This window comes from Ptychodera flava, chromosome 14, assembly GCF_041260155.1.
Source record: "Ptychodera flava strain L36383 chromosome 14, AS_Pfla_20210202, whole genome shotgun sequence".
Taxonomy (NCBI): Eukaryota; Metazoa; Hemichordata; class Enteropneusta; family Ptychoderidae; genus Ptychodera; species Ptychodera flava.
The window spans coordinates 15,661,750-15,681,149 of record NC_091941.1 but is presented as its reverse complement, the minus strand read 5'-3'; the positions used below and the strand labels follow the sequence as shown (position 1 = coordinate 15,681,149).

The window sequence follows — 19,400 nt, the reverse complement described above, 5'->3', positions numbered from 1 at the left end:
TTAAAATGGAGGGTAACAGTGGGAACAGTTCTTTTTCCTTCTATTGTCTGTGACTAAAGTGACTCCATTAGCTGTAACTTTTGATGACTGCTCCAGTGTTTTAAGTTATAGCAAAGTCTGCTTATGTATATGTGATGTCCAATGTTACTGTTGTCAACTTATATTTCAGTCCACATCCAGAATTAATTTGTCAAAAATAATACTGCATATCATACATGATTGTGAATTGTGTTTGCTGGTGTATTTAAATATACTTTAAAGCTTTTTTAAAGAGGAACAAGAAAACTAGTTTTCAAGAACATAAAAATTTAAAATATTATCAAAATTTACAGCTTTAGTCCTAAAATACTACCTGCCATTCACATGATTCATTTACAAGACTGCAATGATGTAGTCTATCAAACTAACATTGTAATGTCAGGAAACCAGAACCAATGTCAGTCTGATGAAGAAACTGTGTCAAGACTAACAATTCTGATGGCATGGTAATCGTGTGTTATGATTGTTAAATCCTTTAATTAACTACCAAACATAACAGGCAATGGCCTGTGCAATGGTTTTTTTTCATGGAGAATTTTTTTTCTTTTCTTTTCATTGCCCGTTGCCCTGTAATCCATGCTTCTTTAAGTGAAACAGTCTTTTCAATATCAGAAAAAGTCGCTGAATGCTGTGAATTGCTTCTGTGGCGTCATTGAGACCAGACTTACAAAAATTCACTTTCACAACAGTCCTAAAAGACACTTCCATGAAAATCAATTTGACATTCATTAGTTCAGTTTTCTATGGAGAAATATCTGACAAAGGTTCACATAGATACAATCGCTTTGATACGAAAGAAAGACTGATCTTTGCGAATATCACCCACTACTTGTACCACTTTGATCAATGATAAAAAATTGAAAGGAAAGGTACATGTACATTCTTCTATATTGTCAGCAGTCTGTGTGTATCTCTTCTTGCAGTGACAGAAATATGAAAGTCTATCTTTTACATTCACCTTGGACGTGAAAAAAGACGTGTGGGAGTTTGAAAAAGATATGGGTTAAGTTGAATTTTTAAATTTTCCAAGCTTCATACTTACCCTCCTCTTCGTACCGAAATCGAAATCGTCGTCTGCCATACCTATCAGTCAAAACTTTCTCAAATATCACACTCCGATATTATTTCCGTCTCCCTCTTCTCCGATCCAAAACATGGAATGTGGCAACTAAACGCCTTAAGCAAATCGTATTCCTATTGGTAGCTATTTTCAGCAAAAAAACAATCGCTTTCTATAAAACTTAAGCGAAGACGCATGCGTATTGTTATTATTTCTAGTTAAAAATGGCCGAGCACTTTGAACGTGGCGATCTCCTTTTCGCCCATGTCGTAGTGCTCATTACGCTATTTCTCTTCAGTCCTGGGTTTTGTAAGAGCCCTTCGAGTGCAAGGCCAAACATTTTGATCGTATTCGCCGACGACCTTGGGTATGGAGATTTAAGTTGCTACGGCCACCCAACATCTGAAAGTCCGAACATCGACAAACTGGCTGCCAAGGGTCTTCTGTTTACACAGTTTTACTCTGCCAATTCGGTGTGCAGTCCTTCGAGGTGAAGTATTGTTTGTTTAGTTGATATATACACGACATTTTATCACCTTGTCAACAACATATTTTTACGGTGTTCATTGAAGCTGCCATGCTACGTACGCCGGATGAACACATTCTTTTGGTAGCTCCATGACGCGATGGAACATAGGTTCACTACAGACACGCCCCTTACCCCTTCCGGTTTCATATCTCTGACTTTGTTCCACATGGTGCCTGTTACGGGAATATTAGGTTTCGACCTAATTCTTCAGATTACCAATATTAAGTTTTATTCATCGACATGGTTAACGTAAAAGCTGTAGGACAAACTTAACACATTCTATGTAAGAAACTGTCTACAACTATTAAAGTCAACTATAAATCAATCAATACTATAATCAATTACTATTTCAATACGCACCTCTATTCCTGGGTTGGGATTAATTAGTGCTTTAACAGTACAATTTTCTGTGAAAGAATTATGATTTAGACAATTCAGTTTCTATGAAATTAATACAAACACAGACGTCAACCTGTAATCCAATTTGCTGATGGAACTGTAAACATCTACGCTTACAGCATTTGAACCCCTGAAAAATGCGTATTTAAAACCAAAAATATTTTGAAAAAAATGAACTTATTAGTCCCATAAATATGCAAATGAGCTTGAAAAAGGGCGAAAATTGTCAAAAATCAAGAACTCAGGAACTACCCATCTGATCATTGTCATATTTGGGTTTTAGGTACCTTGGGCCACACTTATTTAAACGTATTGATTTTATGTCGATATTGGATGCTTTCCATTTTAATTTTTTCTCGATTTGTTTGCCATTTTAGTCTCTGCTTTGAAAGTGTTTTATTTCCCGCTGGTCGGTTAGTATTTTACTGTATTTGTTTCAACTTTGCAGTCTTTATTTTAACGAGTATTGTATTTCCCGCTATTCATTTACACTTGCTGCAGTTTTATCCCTCTTTTGAGGTAGTTTGTAATTTTGTATATGCGGCTAGTTTTCAATCGGGTTCGAACCCACAACATACGGCATCAGTCGCCTAGCGGAGAGACCACAGAGAGAACCGTTCGGCTACATCTCCACTCCCAGAAAAAGAGTGGTTCAATAGCCGGCTAAGTTGTTACATTTTTCTGACGGACTTTTTTTCTGACTTTTTTTCTGTATGTAGGTATGTAATTTTGTATGTAATTTTGTATGTATGTATGTATGTATGTATGTATGTATGTATGTAGGTATGTAATTTTGTATGTAACTTTGTATGTATGTATGTATGTATGTATGTATGTATGTATGTATGTATGTATGTATGTATGTATGTATGTATGTATGTATGTATGTATGTATGTATGTATGCATGCATGCATGCATGCATGCATGTATGTATGTATGTATGTATGTAATGTATACATGTATGTACATGTATGTACATGTATTTATGTCTGTCAGCAAAATCTTGAGAACAGCTGCATGGGTCAAGCTGATTTTTGATGTAGTGGTGTTTTATGTAATGTAGATGTGCCATTGTTAAAATGAACATGTCAGCATCGTAAAAATTCAAATGAAGTATAAAAAAATTTGAAAATGGTCAAAAATCAACAGCTCAGGAACTGTTCATCTGATCATTATCATACTTGCTTATTAAGTACCTTAGGCCACACAGGTTCAGCCATATTGATGTGATGCCAATATTGGTTGTATTCCTTTTTTAATGATTTCTTTTCTCCACTTTTCCATTTTTAATCCCTTGGACATTGGTCCAAAGGACTTATATGATCACTCTGTATGCGCTGTATGCCGTATGGCGTATGGTGTATGGCGTATGGCGTATGCCGTTAGCCGTAACGACGATGAATTGAGACCTCCACAGCCATAGGCAAACGTGCCTAAAACTAGCACCAGATTCAGATTCAGTGTCATTTTTGCATAATCCTTCCGCCTGTACTACCAGCATCGGCTTCAGAGTGACGTATGACCCGATTCAAGAGGCACCTTGGACCAGTGGTTAGGGCGACGGACTCACTATCAGAGGATGGTCGGTTCGAGACCTGGTTCAAGACCCGGTAGGTCCAGAGTAATGGACTCACTGTCGGAGGACGGTGAGTTCACGACTCTATCACGGTGTTGTGCCCTTGAGCAAGGCACTTTACTCCTCAGTGCTCCATTGGGGGGATAGTGGGTTATGCGTACCTCATCCTGTAATTGGGCTAACGCCCGTTGGATGTTGGACTGATAAAAATAAAATAAAAATAAAAATAAAAATAAAATAAAAAAATAAAATAAAATTCCGAGTCTGAAGCTAGGTTTACGATGCACAACGCTGAACGTTCATTTTGAGATCGCAATCGCAATGTTGCATGTAGTTTACCCTTTGAGCACCAAAGTCAATTTCTGTCACCTATATAAAATATACCCCAGTAAATTTTTTCCAGATTTTTGCCCAAGTTTTGATAAAAAGCTCTAGCCAATGGAATGTGATGTCCCTTTGGTCCAAAATTATCAGAAAAATCACAGAAAAAATACAAATTGATAAAATGTTGTACTGAAATTTTGGTGGGAAAAATTACAGCTTTCAAAGGGTTAGTGATGAGGTGGAGCGGAAAGATAGACGAATGTAGCAGATCAAAGGAACAGGATGAGGATGTTGCTACCGGTTTAGATACTTATGTGGCATTTTGAATGTTCAAGGGCAACTCAATATACTTGGTACAGTAGTTCAGCCTGCATGTTGAGTCAGCCACATACAGCATTTGTAGCTGCTTGCGCTAAACTCCAGATTAACAAAGCAGCATCAGTTACTGAAAGAAAGCATAATGTATAAATTTATGTGACTGACCTCATCCAGCATTGTAATAAGGGTCAGTGTAATGACTTTGTACTAATCACAAATGCGGGTTTTCACTGCAGTTTGCTCCTTTCTCATGTTTTCCTATTCATGTTTCCAATAAAACATTGTTCATGCTTGTTAAGCAGTTGTTTGCATTCCTATATTTATTGTCCAGCTTACTTCAATGCCCCTGAGGTTAAATAATGGTTCCAGCAAAAAAATCAGTAAACCTCAATGTGTTGCTTACGTACTACAGAATGTTTGTAAACTTGTAAAAAAATTTACAATAATTCTTCCCAGCATTACCAGTTGCTGACCTGTTGGCAACATTTAATTCTCTAGGCAACTAATGTGGTAAATTTAGGAACAGGTTTACAAACTTATGGTACTAACAGAGCAATATATCGCAATATTTTCCCCCTTTAACTCAATTTCCCCCTTTACTCACCATCCATATTTGTCCAAATGACTTCGGTTCCCCCCAAGCCCCCATGATATCAAAAATTTATGTAAAACCAATGGTTGTATTGCTTTAAAATTTGGTTTACAGGTTCCTAACGAAGACCCAAATAGGATCCATTGAAATCATAGTGAAATTTGCATATTTGTCTTTTGGGGCAATTTTTGCCATTTTTAGTCAAAACTCTCCTTTGAAACCGTTCATCCCATCACTTTCAAAGTAGGTGCAATGGTCATTATGAGGTGGAGCATTTTCTTAATAGAAATAATGGCAAATGTACAGGCCACTACACTGTGCGCTTGGGTCACCATCATATGGACGTATCTGCGTGCTGTGTTTTGTGCGCGAAAATCGCGCAGTCAGTGACTTTTAAAAGGCAGAAAAAGGCTCGAAATGCGCAATTTGCGCAATCGCGCAGTCGAGGGAAAAACCCTGACTTTTAAAGAGGAACAAGAAGAAAATGAACTAGTTTTCAAGAACATAAAAAATTAAAATAGTATCAAAATTTACAGCTTTAGTCATTTAAATACCACCTGCCATTCACATGATTCAGATACAAGACTGCAATAATGTAGTCTATCAAACTAACATTGTAATGTAAGGTAACCAGAACCAATGTCAGTCGGATGGAGAATCTGTGTCAAGGCTAACAATTCTGATGGCATGGTAAGCGTGTGTTATGATTGTTAAATCCTTTAATTAACTACCAAACATAACAGACAATGGCCTATGCAATGTTGTTTTTTTCATGGAGAAACATTTTTTTCTTTTCATTACCCATTGCCCAGTAATCCATGCTTCTTTAAGTGAAACAGTCCTCTCAATATCAGAAAGAGTCGCTGAATGCTGTGAATTGCTTCTGCGGCGTCATTGAGACCAGACTTACTAAAATTCACTTTCACAACAGTCCTAAAAGACACTTCCATGAAAATCAATTTGATATTCATTAGTTCAGTTTTTTATAGAGGTATATCTGACAAAGGTACACGTAGATACAATCTGTTTGATATGAAAAAAAGACTGATCTTTGCGTATATCACCCACTACTTGTATCACTTTGATCAATGGTAAAAAATTGAAAGGTACATGTACATTCTTCTATATTGTCAGCAGTCTGTGTGTATCTCTTCTTGCAATGACAGAAATATGAAAGTCTATCTTTTACATTCACCTTGGACGTGAAAAAAGACGTGTGGGAGTTTGAAAAAGATATGGGTTAAGTTGAATTTTTAAATTTTCCAAGCTTCATACTTACCCTCCTCTTCGTACCGAAATCGAAATCGTCGTCTGCCATACCTATCAGTCAAAACTTTCTCAAAAATCACACTCCGATATAATTTCCGTCTCCCTCTTCTCCGATCCAAAACATGGAATGCGACAACTAAATGCCTTAAGCAAATCGTATTCCTATTGGTAGCTATTTTCAGCAAAAAAAAAAACCAATCGCTTTCTATAAAACTTAAGCGAAGACGCATGTGTATTGTTATTACTTCTAGATGAAAATGGCCGAGCACTTTGAACGTGGCTATCTCCTTTTCGCCCATGTCGTAGTGCTCATTACGCTTTTTCTGTTCAGTCCTGGGTTTTGTGAGAGCCCTTCAAGCGCAAGGCCAAACATTTTGATCGCATTTGCCGACGACCTTGGGTATGGAGATTTAAGTTGCTACGGCCACCCAACATCTGAAAGTCCGAACATCGACAAACTTGCTGCCGAGGGTCTTCTGTTTACACAGTTTTACTCTGCCAATTCGGTGTGCAGTCCTTCAAGGTGAAGTATTGTTTTTTTAGTTGATATATACACGACATTTTTTCACTTCGTCAACACCTTATTTTTCCGGTGTTCATTGCAGCTGCCATGCTATGTACGCCGAATGAACACATTCTTTTGGTAGCTCGATGACGTGATGGAACATAGGTTCACTAGAGACACGCCCCTCGCCCCTTCCGGTTTCATATCTCTGACTCTGTGTCACATGGTGCCTGTTACGGGAATATTAGGTTTCGACACAGTTCTTCAGATTACCAATATTAAGTTTTATTCATCGACATGGTTAACGTAAAAACTGTAGGACAAAATTAACATAATCTATGTAAGAAACTGTCTACAACTATTAAAGTCAACTATAAATCAATCAATACTATAATCAATTACTATTTCAATACGAACCTCTATTCCTGGGTTTGGGTGAGTTCGTGCTTTAACAGTACAATTTCCTGTCAAAGAATTATGATTTAGACAGTTCAGTTTCTATGACATTCAAACAAACATAGACGTCAACCAGTAATCCAATCTGATGATGGAACTGTAAACATCCACGCTTACAGCATTTGAACCCCTGAAAAATGCGTATTTAAAACTAAAAATATTTTGAAAAAAATGAACTTATTAGTCTCATAAATGTGCAAATGGGCTGGAAAAGGGGCGAAAATGGTCAAAAATCAAGAACTCAAGAACTACCCATCTGATCATTGTCATATTTGGTTTTTAGGTTCCTTAGGCCACACTTATTTAAACGTATTGATTTTATGTCGATATTGGATGCTTTCTATTTTAATTTTTTTCTCGATTTTTTTTTGCCATTTTATTAAAAATTCCTCTTCTCTGAAACCAATGGTCAGATTGCTTTATATGTTGTGTTTGGGTTCCTTGTGATGACCAAAACAGGATTGATTTAAATTATGACGGTGAAAGTTGAATAATTGTATTTTGGGGGCAATTTTTCCCATTTTTGGTCAAAAAATCTTCTCTGAAACCGTGTATGCCATTAATTTCAAATTGGGTGCGCGGGTTCCAAGGAGTGACTTGAAGATGACGTGGTGAACTCAAGATGAAATTTGCATATTTGTAGTGCTTTTTGCCATGCTTTCAAATTTGGTACACAGGTGAAATGTAGTTGGTCATTCATCCAAATTCAAGTACTGCCTGTGTGAATGGTTTTGCTTTGAGAAGAGTATGATTGTGCTGTTCCAGGCTGAGGTGTTATTTATGGGAATGATGCAATTCTAGGAGCTTTGTGAGGTAAATGGTATTTTAACAGAATTTGACTGACGCGGTGTGTTACTCATGTACCGTAAAAACCCTATAAATTTGACCAGAAAAAAGAAATATGATTGTAAGTACTGGAATTAATTAGCAAATCAACAGAGCGGAAATAATTTTAGAAAGTTCCACTTTTTTGACAGTTCATAAGTGAAATGCTTACCATCTTGGATGATTTAAACATATAAAGGCAACTTTCCTGAAGTCCCAACTTAGACATATTCTGTACCGTTCATGTATTATTCAGTGTATGTTATCAAAAAGAAATTGTTCAAAATAGTTTCTCATGATAGGTTGGTCGAAGTAATACATACCGAGAGTCCCAATTTCCATCTGTAGTCGACTTAATAAGCATAATGTATGTATGTATGTATGTATGTATGTATGTATGTATGTATGTATGTATGTACATGTATTGATGTCTGTCAGCAAAATCTTGAGAACAGCTGCATGGGTCAAGCTGATTTTTGATGTAGTGGTGTTTTATGTAATGTAACTGTGCCATTGTTAAAATGAACATGTCAGCATCGTAAAAATTCAAATGAAGTACAAAAAATTTGAAAATTGTCAAAAATCAAGAACTCACGAACTGTTCATCTGATCATTATCATACTTGCTTATAAAATTACCTTAGGCCGCACAGGTTCAGCCATATTGATGTGATGCCAAAATTGGCTGTATTCCTTTTTTAATGATTTCTTTTCTCCACTTTTTCCATTTTTAATCCTTTGGACATTGGTCCAAAGGACTTATATGATCACTCTATATGCGCTGTATGCCGTATGGCGTATGGTGTATGGCGTATGGCTTATGCCGTTAGCTGTAGACACCCACTGTTTGAAATTGTTTCAGTAACCTTTGCTGAAATTTGGCAAGATTAAAACTTTAGTCAATGCTTCCTGCATGCTAGTTGGATTTTTTGACTGAATCATTGCAAGTGCTATTTTTTGTGATATTTGAGTCTTATTACCCATGAACAGCTGTTCAAAATTCCTTCAGTAATTTGTTTTTAAAATTAGGCAGAAATATATATCTTGCAAATATCACCTGTATGCAATTTTGATTCCTTGATTGAATCATTGCTAGTGCTATTTTTGGGGCATTTTAGGACAAATATTGTAATTATTATAATTATGTGTACTGCGCATGCGCGTAAGCATTTGTGTTCAGTCTGAAGCGATCACCGCCATCTTTGTTTCTCATTGGTGAAGTGATTTCTGTTTGGTTGTTGCGAGAATTAACATTATTACTTCAGCCAGCGTTGCAACTTAAAGTGTACTTCTGGAAGTATTCCAATGAGATGTATTGATTTTCATCATTTTACATCGACGCGGACGATGGTTATGTGTGACGCAATGCGGGCCTGCCGATGTGTCCATGTTATATGCTATTATGACCATGACTAATAAGCTTATGAACATTATTGAATACCGCCTTGTGCACACTCAGTATTTGTGAAATCAGCACGGAAAACTCGCGATATCAATATCGATTGGTTCTGTGTTTCGTTATAAAAGCCGGCCATCAGCTGTTGCATGTACGTAAATTTCGCCACTTTGATATGAAATTGAAAACCACAGAAGTGAACAAACCGGTTAATCATGGAAAGTCAGTTTCACTCATATGTCCGGGTCGGAAATAATTTTTTTCTGTAAGTAATATTGGAATTTTGTAAGTAAAATAGCCAATATATTTATTGTGAGCGTAACTTTCACTTTGGACATGTGATTCCGACGTCGACGATGAATTGAGACCTCCACAGCAATAGGCAAACGTGCCTAAAACTAGCACCAGATTCAGATTCAGTGTCATTTTTGCATAATCCTTCCACCTGTACTGCCAGCATCGGCTTCAGAGTGACGTATGACCCGATTCCGAGTCTGAAGCTAGGTTTACGATGCACGACACTGAACGTTCATTTTGAGATCGCAATCGCAATGTTGCATGTAGTGTACCCTTTGAGCACCAAAGTCAATTTCTGTCACCTATATATGTAAAATATACCCCAGTAAATTTTTTCCAGATTTTTGCCCAAGTTTTGATAAAAAGCTCTAGCCAATGGAATGTGATGTCCCTTTGGTCCAAAATTATCAGAAAAATCACAGAAAAAATACAAATTGATAAAATGTTGTACTGAAATTTTGGTGGGAAAAATTACAGCTTTCAAAGGGTTAGTGATGAGGTGGAGCGGAAAGATAGACGAATGTAGCAGATCAAAGGAACAGGATGAGGATGTTGCTACCGGTTTAGATACTTATGTGGCATTTTGAATGTTCAAGGGCAACTCAATATACTTGGTACAGTAGTTCAGCCTGCATGTTGAGTCAGCCACATACAGCATTTGTAGCTGCTTGCGCTAAACTCCAGATTAACAAAGCAGCATCAGTTACTGAAAGAAAGCATAATGTATAAATTTATATGACTGACCTCATCCAGCATTGTAATAAGGGTCAGTGTAATGACTTTGTACTAATCACAAATGCGGGTTTTCACTGCAGTTTGCTCCTTTCTCATGTTTTCCTATTCATGTTTCCAATAAAACATTGTTCATGTTTGTTAAGCAGTTGTTTGCATTCTTATTGTCCAGCTTACTTCAATGCCCCTGAGGTTAAATAATGGTTCCAGCAAAAAAATCAGTAAACCTCAATGTGTTGCTTACGTACTACAGAATGTTTGTAAACTTGTAAAAAAATTTACAATAATTCTTCCCAGCATTACCAGTTGCTGACCTGTTGGCAACATTTAATTCTCTAGGCAACTAATGTGGTAAATTTAGGAACAGGTTTACAAACTTATGGTACTAACAGAGCAATATATCGCAATATTTTCCCCCTTTAACTCAATTTCCCCCTTTACTCACCATCCATATTTGTCCAAATGACTTCGGTTCCCCCCGAGCCCCCATGATATCAAAAATTTATGTAAAACCGATGGTTGTATTGCTTTAAAATTTGGTTTACAGGTTCCTAACGATGACCCAAATAGGATCCATTGAAATCATAGTGAAATTTGCATATTTGTCTTTTGGGGCAATTTTTGCCATTTTTAGTCAAAACTCTCCTTTGAAACCGTTCATCCCATCACTTTCAAAGTAGGTGCAATGGTCATTATGAGGTGGAGCATTTTCTTATTGCTGGGGTAGAAGATTGATTTTCACTTGCAGTGTAATTTTTTTAGTAATCATTCTGTAGGAATGCGATGTCATAGCACTTAGTATTTCTGTAAAATGGGAGCACAGTGTCATTGACACTATTTTTAGATGGATGGGCAGACCCGCCTAAAGTATCTTGGCTTATCATGACAGAAAAAATTGAAGGAATAAACTTAAGCAGACTATGGCATGGATGGTGTGGTGAGATGGTCATGATATTGAAGCAATATACTTTGGCAGACTGTCCTGTATATGGTGGACTAAACAAGTAACAACCGAACACACCTGAGAAATGCTAAGCAACTAGTGGGCTAGTCTGTTGGATTGGTACTCCTGATAATAATTTGTCAGGAAAACCTCGTTAGACTGTTGATGGTCAGCTGGCAATGTGATTATACAATTGCTCAATAGTCACATGTGACACAGCTAAAGAGAACTGTTTTACATACATTTCAATAAAGGATTCAGCAGAACTCTGAATTTCTCTTCATATGTATTATGAATATAATAAGAAAGTCTGTCTCTCAGGTGGCAATATCAGTTTATTAAATATTTCAACAAAATTTTGTCTCACCAATTTAGTCACAAGCCTGATACCCACCACAAAACATTGTGGCATGGAGCTACCCAAGTTTAGCTTCTATGCATCCATTCGTTATATTATCTTCATGATAATACTTATTCTAATCTCTCTTTCACCCACAGAGCTGCATTACTTACTGCTCGTCTGCCACCACGCACCGGAATATGGCCGGGAGTGTTTTGGCCATCATCTATCGGAGGGCTGCCACACAATGAAACTACCATAGCTGCTCTGCTCAAGCCACTAGGATATGCAACCACCATCATTGGGAAATGGCATCTCGGAGTCGGCAAAAATCAGACCTACTTACCAACAAACTATGGCTTTGACAGCTACTATGGAATTCCTTATTCCCATGACATGTGCCCGTGTTTGAAATGTTTTTATCCAGGTGATGCATGCTGGGATAAGTGTAACACAAGATCCACAAGCTGTCCGCTCTATAGAAATGAAACAATCTTCGAACAGCCTGTCGATCTGACAACTCTTTCTAAGAGATACAGCATAGAAGCCAGGAATTTCATTGCAAGGAATGCAAAATCTGGAACTCCGTTTTTTGTGTATTATTCAACACAACACACCCATCATCCCCAGTTTGCTAGCAAGGACTTCAGGAATACTACACATCGTGGAACGTTTGGAGACTCCCTGGCTGAGTTAGACTAGGAAGTTGGCCAACTTCTGGAAGAACTCAAATTGCAGAATTCGGAAGAGAGCACTTTTGTGTTCTTTACATCAGACAACGGGTAAATGCATCAATACTTACAGATACATTCTCTTCTCTTATTATTCCTAAATATTTGACTTATCGGTAACAAACACACAGGGCAAAACCAAGACAATAAAAATGGTTTCTTTAGGCAACCATCGGAACCAAAACTTTCGCTACAATTTCTGATATTTAGCCGATCCGCTCAGAAGAATAGCCATCATACTAGGCTATCATAGTAACTGACCGTGTTGTAGTCCTCCTCAAGAAGTAAGCTTTGTTGCACTGCACTGTGGCCACTAATTCCCTGCCTCAATTCACTAGTGCAAATGGCAAATGTTCCATCTTCAGAACTCAAAATTTGCTGGGCCGTCAAATAGCAGTCTTCGACAAAGATGCCATCAAATTTCTCTCTCAAATTCATGTGACTCTACATAACCGTGAGGTCGCTTTTGATCATTAATATTAAGATACTACATTAGAAAGATTTGACCAAAAGGCAAAGTGTCTTTATCTGTAGTACTGCAAGTTCATAAATACAAACAGCAGGGTACCTAACTTTTGAATAAAACTTGTTTGAGAATCATTGTATCGCAAAGTATTACTTAAAACTAATTAACATTTCATTTAATCTGCCTTTTTTGTATTTTGATAATTATTACATATTACCAGCTTGAGTTTATATAATTATTCATCAACTGACCACAAAACCTGTACCTAGATACTTAGGAAATAGGTGTTCTTCAAGGCCCCTCACATGTTTGTCAATTTGCGTTATTACTCAGGCCAAGTTTAATGAGGGAAGTGAGAGGTGGGAATGCCGGACCACTTAAATGCGGAAAAGGTACAACCTATGAGGGTGGCCACCGAGTTCCAGCCTTTGCTTACTGGCCTGGTACAATACAACCTGGTAAAACTATGGAATTGGCTGGTACGTTAGATCTCCTGCCAACCATCGCCAATCTGGTTGATGCAAAACTGCCTAATGTGACGTTGGACGGATTGGATATCGGACCTCTCCTGTTCCAAAGGGCTAAGGTTGGTTTATTTTACTATATCTATCATTACTTTGATAGAACGCAGGGAGTAAATTTGATTGTCCACAGCTTCCAACCTGGCTACACGACTAATGGCTTCAAAATCAAACATCCATTTGACAGGCATATTTAGACACAGGACAACATTATCTTGGTTCAAAGGTGATTGCGAATTGTAAGGTGTACCAATACATCCAACTTCCACATAATAAGACACTGAGAACCTGTCTACAAGCAGTCAAGCATGATGAAATCCATCATTCCTACAGAGCTTGAAATCATTCGCTTGACATTCACAGTGCAACACCAACATGAACTGTGCAAAAATGTAAATCTTCAATCACCGACCTGGCTAGAACACCACCATTTTGCTGTTTGTTGTGTGGTATACAAGATAAAAGAATTATCACTCACTGTAGGCTCTGCTCCCTTTGCTTTCCAGAGCCCAAGAGATACATTTTTCTACTTTTACAGTGCAGCTTTGCCAAAGTATGGTCTGTATGCGGTCAGATACAAGCAGTACAAAGCTCACTATTACACACAAGGGTCTGGTACTTCCGGTTCCAAAAACCATGATAAAGACTGTCGACCTACGGACAATCCAACCGCCCATGATCCGCCATTGCTGTTTAATCTAGATGAAGATCCATCTGAAAGCTACAATTTAAGCAATGATCCCAAGTATGCCGCAATCTTGACAAGGATTAACAATATCAAGGAGTTTGAAGCTGGGTTGGTTTGGGCAGAAAGCGAATTGTACAAAGTGCCCAGTCAGGATGTTGAACCATGTTGTAAACCTGGCTGTACTCCGTTTCCAACATGCTGTACGTGCACATAATAAACAGCCAGCATTCACATGTAGACCAAGAAATGGCCCCTCAAAAATGAAGAATTTATATGTGCTTTGCATACATCTTTTTCTGAAACTTGATCATCGAAGTTACAGCTTCCAGCAAAAAATAATTGTGAACTTGTGTATGTTATATCTTCCAAGGCAACAGAAATTTGACATTTCACATGTTGTACAATGCCGTACGAATTCTTCAGAAAGTTGCAATATTAGTATGAGCACCAATTAAAGTACTGAAGTATATTTACCAGTAAAGCTGTTGCTACATTTACATTGCAAAATTCGGGTCGGTCTTGGGCCAGGTTAAATTAATCCTCTTTTGGGAGTCTAATGGTAATCTGCAAAATGGCGATATGACGAAATGGCGAAATCACGGTTTTTTCCAAATAGCAAAATGAAGAAATATTGAAACTACACACAGAGAACGTACCTGCCACCTAGAGTATGCTTTATAATCGTCTCCTACTCTTACTAGTACTACATTACCTCTAAAACGCCATGTTTAACATCGCTAAAATTGGCCTCGGAATCTGATTCAGTTTCGAGTTACTGAACAAACAGCTGGCATATTTTTTCAAAACTGACCAAAGTCATTTTCTGTCACATGAAAAGTGTTTCGACCACAACAAGTTTATTACTGGCATGTGTTTTGCAGTATAAAGACAATGGCTGTATTTTAGCATTAACTTGTCTTTTTTTAATATAAACATTTTCTGCAACCACTAGGGGGTGCAGAAACAAAGGCAAGTGCCAGCCTCACAGAAAGCAATAAATTAAAAAATGAAATGAAAAACACTAAAAAGCATTGTCCACTTGGTCACATTTTTCTACCCTGTGTCAGTCAAAAAAGGGGTACAAAAGGCACTGACTAGCGATGGTACCATTGTCGGTTTAGTTTATTTGTTTGTCCGCCGTTTTATCGCATACTCCTACCAAACAACGTGAACGCGTGCACGCTTACTATAAACATCTTTACATTGGTACAAGAGATCTAAGGGACGAATCTTTAGATATTGGGAGGGGTTGTCAGAAACGGAAAAAAAATTCAAAACAGAAAGTTTGGGGGAAAAAATCTTCACACTACATTGCAAAATGAAATACTTAGAACATAATTGAGTAAAATAAATCTGCAAGAATAATTTACACATCTATTCTCATTTTGAAAACATTAAAATTTGAAATTTTCAGTCGTACAAAACTTTTTTTCACAATCCGATCGTGACCAGTCCCCCTCCCCTCCCAAGATCTAATGGTCTGTTCCTAAACCTCGAGGTACACGTGTTTTTGTGCGCTGTCAACTTCCAGGTTTGCGATCGCGCGATTTCGCCAAATTTATCGTACTTTCGGTGCTAAACTTCGATGTTGAGAATCAAAACATGTGCAGATTCACTGTGCGGATGTATGTCTGTCAAAATTAAAAACTCCAAAACTGCAGCACCTACAATCTTAGTATTTGGTGTATAGGTGCACCCAGGGGTGGAGATGCTAATTTGTTCAAACGAATATTACAGTGTCAAAAATATACAAATAAGTAAAAAAGGAAAACTAGCGAATTGCTAAAACTCTGAAACCACAAGCCAGATTTGCTTGAAACATGGAATGAGGTTCTTTATGGTGATTTTAGTTAGATCTGTTCCAATTGTGGTGAAATTTTGTGTTGTTGTATTTTTGGGGCGATTCTTTCCGTTTTTGGTAAAAAAAATCTTCTCTGAAACTGCTAGTCCCATGGCTTTGAAACTTGGTATGTATGGTCCTGGGATTGGCCTCTGTTAGATTTGTTCAAATTGTGGTGAGGTTTTCATATTTGTATTTTGGGGGCAATTTTTTGACATTTTTGGTCCAAAAAATCCTTTTTACTCTGAATTAACTCTTCTAATTGCTTTTAAACTTGGCATGCATGCACCTAGAAGCAACTTTAGTTGATTGTTCACAAAATGAGGAGAAATTTTCATATTGTATTTTTGAGGCAATTTTTCCCATTTTTGGTCAATTTTTGGATCGCTCATCGGCTAAGCTTGCTTTTAAACTTGGTATGCATATTCCCAGGGGTGAACTTAGTTAAGTATACTCACTCCGGCCTGCCATATCAAACCAAATGTGAGCCTAGTGTCATTGACGCTATGTTTTTTTATATTTTTTTTTTTTGCGATTTTTACTTGCGAGAAAGAATTAATCTGACCGCTTGACTGACATTACCTGCAGAGACATGTTCAATATCTCTTGGATGAACTTACAAGACAGAATTGGACTTGTAGACAGTGCAGAAATAACCAGTGCAGTGTTCTCCCCAGGATCAAGCAAAAGCGTAGCGGCTAATTTGCATAATCATTTGCATATCAATAATTTATATTTGCATATGGATATAAGCTTGCACCCATGCATTCATGTACACTCACAACAAAATGCAATGGTAACACACAAGTATGCAATTTGAACATCACGGAAACTCTTTATTACACTTAAATAAATCATCACAGTATAGTACAATTTAAATTAAAAGACTCACACAGTAACAGCATTGTTCAGATTGAAAGCAAGAAATGGTTCGTCTGATTGGAGTTTCATTAATACATATATTGCTAATAAAATTGTCAAAAATTGCCAACAAAGAGGAAAATTCACAAGTTTAATAAGCTTTACACAATTCAAATGTAATTGAGTTTTATATCATTTTTGAACGACAAACACCGCTAATAATGTTTCATCACGGGGATCAATTTCAACTAGCGCCCCCCCCCCCCCCCCCCCCCCCCCCGTACTACCACTGCCACTGAACATCGTCGTTCGATTCTTGATTTTAAAAATACCACCAAGATGATCACAAGACATGAACTAAGTACGACTAGAATCACTCGAAAATCAGGTGTAAAATCTTTCAGAGAACGTGTCAGAGTTGAACCACACGCGACGCCAGGATCAATGTCAACACGTTATAAACACGTCGGCCAACATGGCCGCCGCCATATTGGAATTTATGCAATGTGAACGCGATTGCGATCGTGATCGTACTCGGACAAAAAAAAAGATCTTCGTTGTAAAATCATAATCAACCTCACTAGTCAACTGCTTCTTTTGTTTCTTTTGCGGTCCATTTCGTTGATCAAAGCATGGGAATGTGATCAAAGGCCCCGCTAGTGCTACTGCCCATGGATGTAAAAAATAGAATCCATGCACTGCCTCACTCTGTGAATACTTGTCCTCGATGTATACCGCAGGGCTCGAACTTAACTTTTTTACCTACTTGCCCTGCGGGCAAGTTTCCAGAAATTTTACTTGCCCGAGGAACAAACTTACTTGCCCGATTTTTTTGTCTGTTTACATTGTTTGGGCAGAGATCACGAAGACCAAGCAATCTCAAAATGTGGCTGACGGCATCATATCAATGCAGGTTCTGTTTGTCTGTATTGATAATCGCGTTAATGGTTACAATCCATTAGTGTTGGTCTTCGTGATCTCTGCCCACTCGTCTACCAATATTCTAGTGCAGGATTGGGGTCATACAGTTGAAGGGGTGGCCCATCAATCGATATTCGCATCAGCAAATCTCTTTTCCATAAGTTTTGAAACTTCCGTTGTCGTTTCCTTTCATATATGTCGCACTTCTGCTTCTTCACTTAACTTTCCACTGAACTCAATGCTGCGACCGCGCTATAGCTTTATCACCGTCGATTTCTGAGTGGCCAGCCAGTTGAACGTGTACTGTATCCCCTGTCACAGATCGTGTTCCGGAATCTGTGACTTTGTCAGGCGTAGATTTCAAAAATTTACATGAAAACAGGGTGGTTTGCTTCGCTAAGACGTACAGTCTGCGTTGTCTCAGTCAGGTTACCGCGTGCAAAGTGGCTGTTGAAATTACTGACCAACACCCCCTTGGAGTCACTAGCGACAAGCAAGTGAGATTACACTTCCCGAGGGAGGAAAGACAACAGCTGAATATTACTCGCTGAATGTTGACGTCCAGCTTGTCGGTTGTGATACCCGCTTCAGTGACTTGAAACAGCGAACATTGTTTAACAAAATTTCTTGAGTTTTTTATTCCCAGAACATGTAAATTTTATCAAAGTCTATCACTTGCCCGACCGGGCAAGTGTAATTTATTTTTACCAGCCCGATGTCAGGTTTTACTTGCCCCGGGCAAGCGGGCAACCGTTAAGTTCGAGCCCTGTACCGACTAAGTAAAGGTCTTTGTTGGTCGTAATAGTCGTTGTAGAATGAAAACTTGTGAACAACCCAGCCGATTCTTCTATTGTTTTAACGTTCCTCTCAACACTTACGGACAATTTATCGGACGCATACCACACTTCACACCTTCCACTCTTTCACCAGGTTGAAAGTTGCAGTGAGCGCTATGTGTAGACAATGCATGCAACAGCTGGTAGCTACGCAGAGCGCGCTAGCGTGTGAACTAAAGGATGGCGGGAAAATTTTAAAGCGTAGCGGGGATCAAAGCGTAGCGGGGAGAGGCGAAAGCGTAGCGGGACCGCTACGCTAAAATGGCCTGGGGAGAACACTGCCAGTGCATAGTGTTTCTGACGTCTTTGTTAATTAATGCCTCTCTTACAAGTAACATTAATCTGATAATATTGTCCCCGCTTGGGGAGCAAAACCTGGTGGGAATATATAGTTTTGAGAACATGAAATGATAAAGACTGGAATGAAAACTTCAGTTCGGTAGGGCGTCATCTGGGTCCAGGGTCGACCCAATGCTTTCAGACACGCTATTTGGACCCGCTCCAAAATTTTTGGGGCGGTCCTAGACCCCCTTCTTGCCAGCTCAAAACTAGACCGGCCCAGGGTTGACCCAGCACACGCGTTCACATTGACAATTTTGAGTTGACTCAAAACTTGGGCCAACTCAAATTTTGCAATGTCAACATGACATATGGTATTAAATTCTGGCCTGTGCATAGGACATGATAGAGCTCAGAATAAAGTTGTCACAAATTAATACAATTTAAATTCTTCAAGTGACTTACATAAGTGACTCAAGTAATAGACGCTTCGAACACTACATTTTTTGAATCAATGTGAATAAATGCATGTGACACAAGCCAGCAATACTATTTGATAATTATGCTTGAATTTACACATCCATGCTTACAAGTAGGAAGGCTTCAATGAAGAACGTGCAATTGAAGAAAATTTGTTTATCCTGTGTATTTCCTCAA

General features: G+C 38.2%; 3 protein-coding genes across 6 annotated transcripts in view; 2 read left to right on the top strand and 1 right to left on the bottom strand.

The window, feature by feature from the left end:
• Positions 1-6,222, bottom strand: part of LOC139149537 (intraflagellar transport protein 43 homolog A-like) — a 63,185-nt gene extending 56,963 nt beyond the window's left edge. Inside the window, exon 1 of one of the 2 annotated variants that reach the window (XM_070721340.1) lies at positions 6,118-6,222. In XM_070721340.1, coding sequence (XP_070577441.1) covers positions 6,118-6,156 — 39 coding nt within the window. In that variant the 5' untranslated portion in view covers positions 6,157-6,222. The remainder of the gene's footprint in view (positions 1-6,117) is intronic. The other variant, XM_070721343.1, reaches the window with a different exon arrangement.
• LOC139149532 (arylsulfatase A-like) overlaps positions 1-19,400 on the top strand; it is a 46,379-nt gene that overhangs the window by 8,010 nt on the left and 18,969 nt on the right. The gene's annotated exons all lie outside the window — the stretch shown is intronic.
• LOC139149536 (arylsulfatase A-like) lies at positions 1,304-16,043 on the top strand. Of its 3 annotated transcripts, none has more exons than XM_070721337.1 (4): positions 1,304-1,589; positions 11,759-12,382; positions 13,131-13,383; positions 13,825-16,043. In XM_070721337.1, the coding sequence occupies exons 1-2, from the start codon at positions 1,324-1,326 to the stop codon at positions 12,300-12,302; spliced, it is 810 nt and encodes a 269-aa protein (XP_070577438.1). In that variant the 5' UTR covers positions 1,304-1,323; the 3' UTR covers positions 12,303-12,382; positions 13,131-13,383; positions 13,825-16,043. The 3 variants fall into 3 exon arrangements, with proteins under 3 accessions (XP_070577438.1, XP_070577437.1, XP_070577439.1); XM_070721336.1 differs by lacking the exon at positions 1,304-1,589 and adding an exon at positions 6,348-6,630; XM_070721338.1 differs by lacking the exon at positions 1,304-1,589 and adding an exon at positions 6,360-6,630.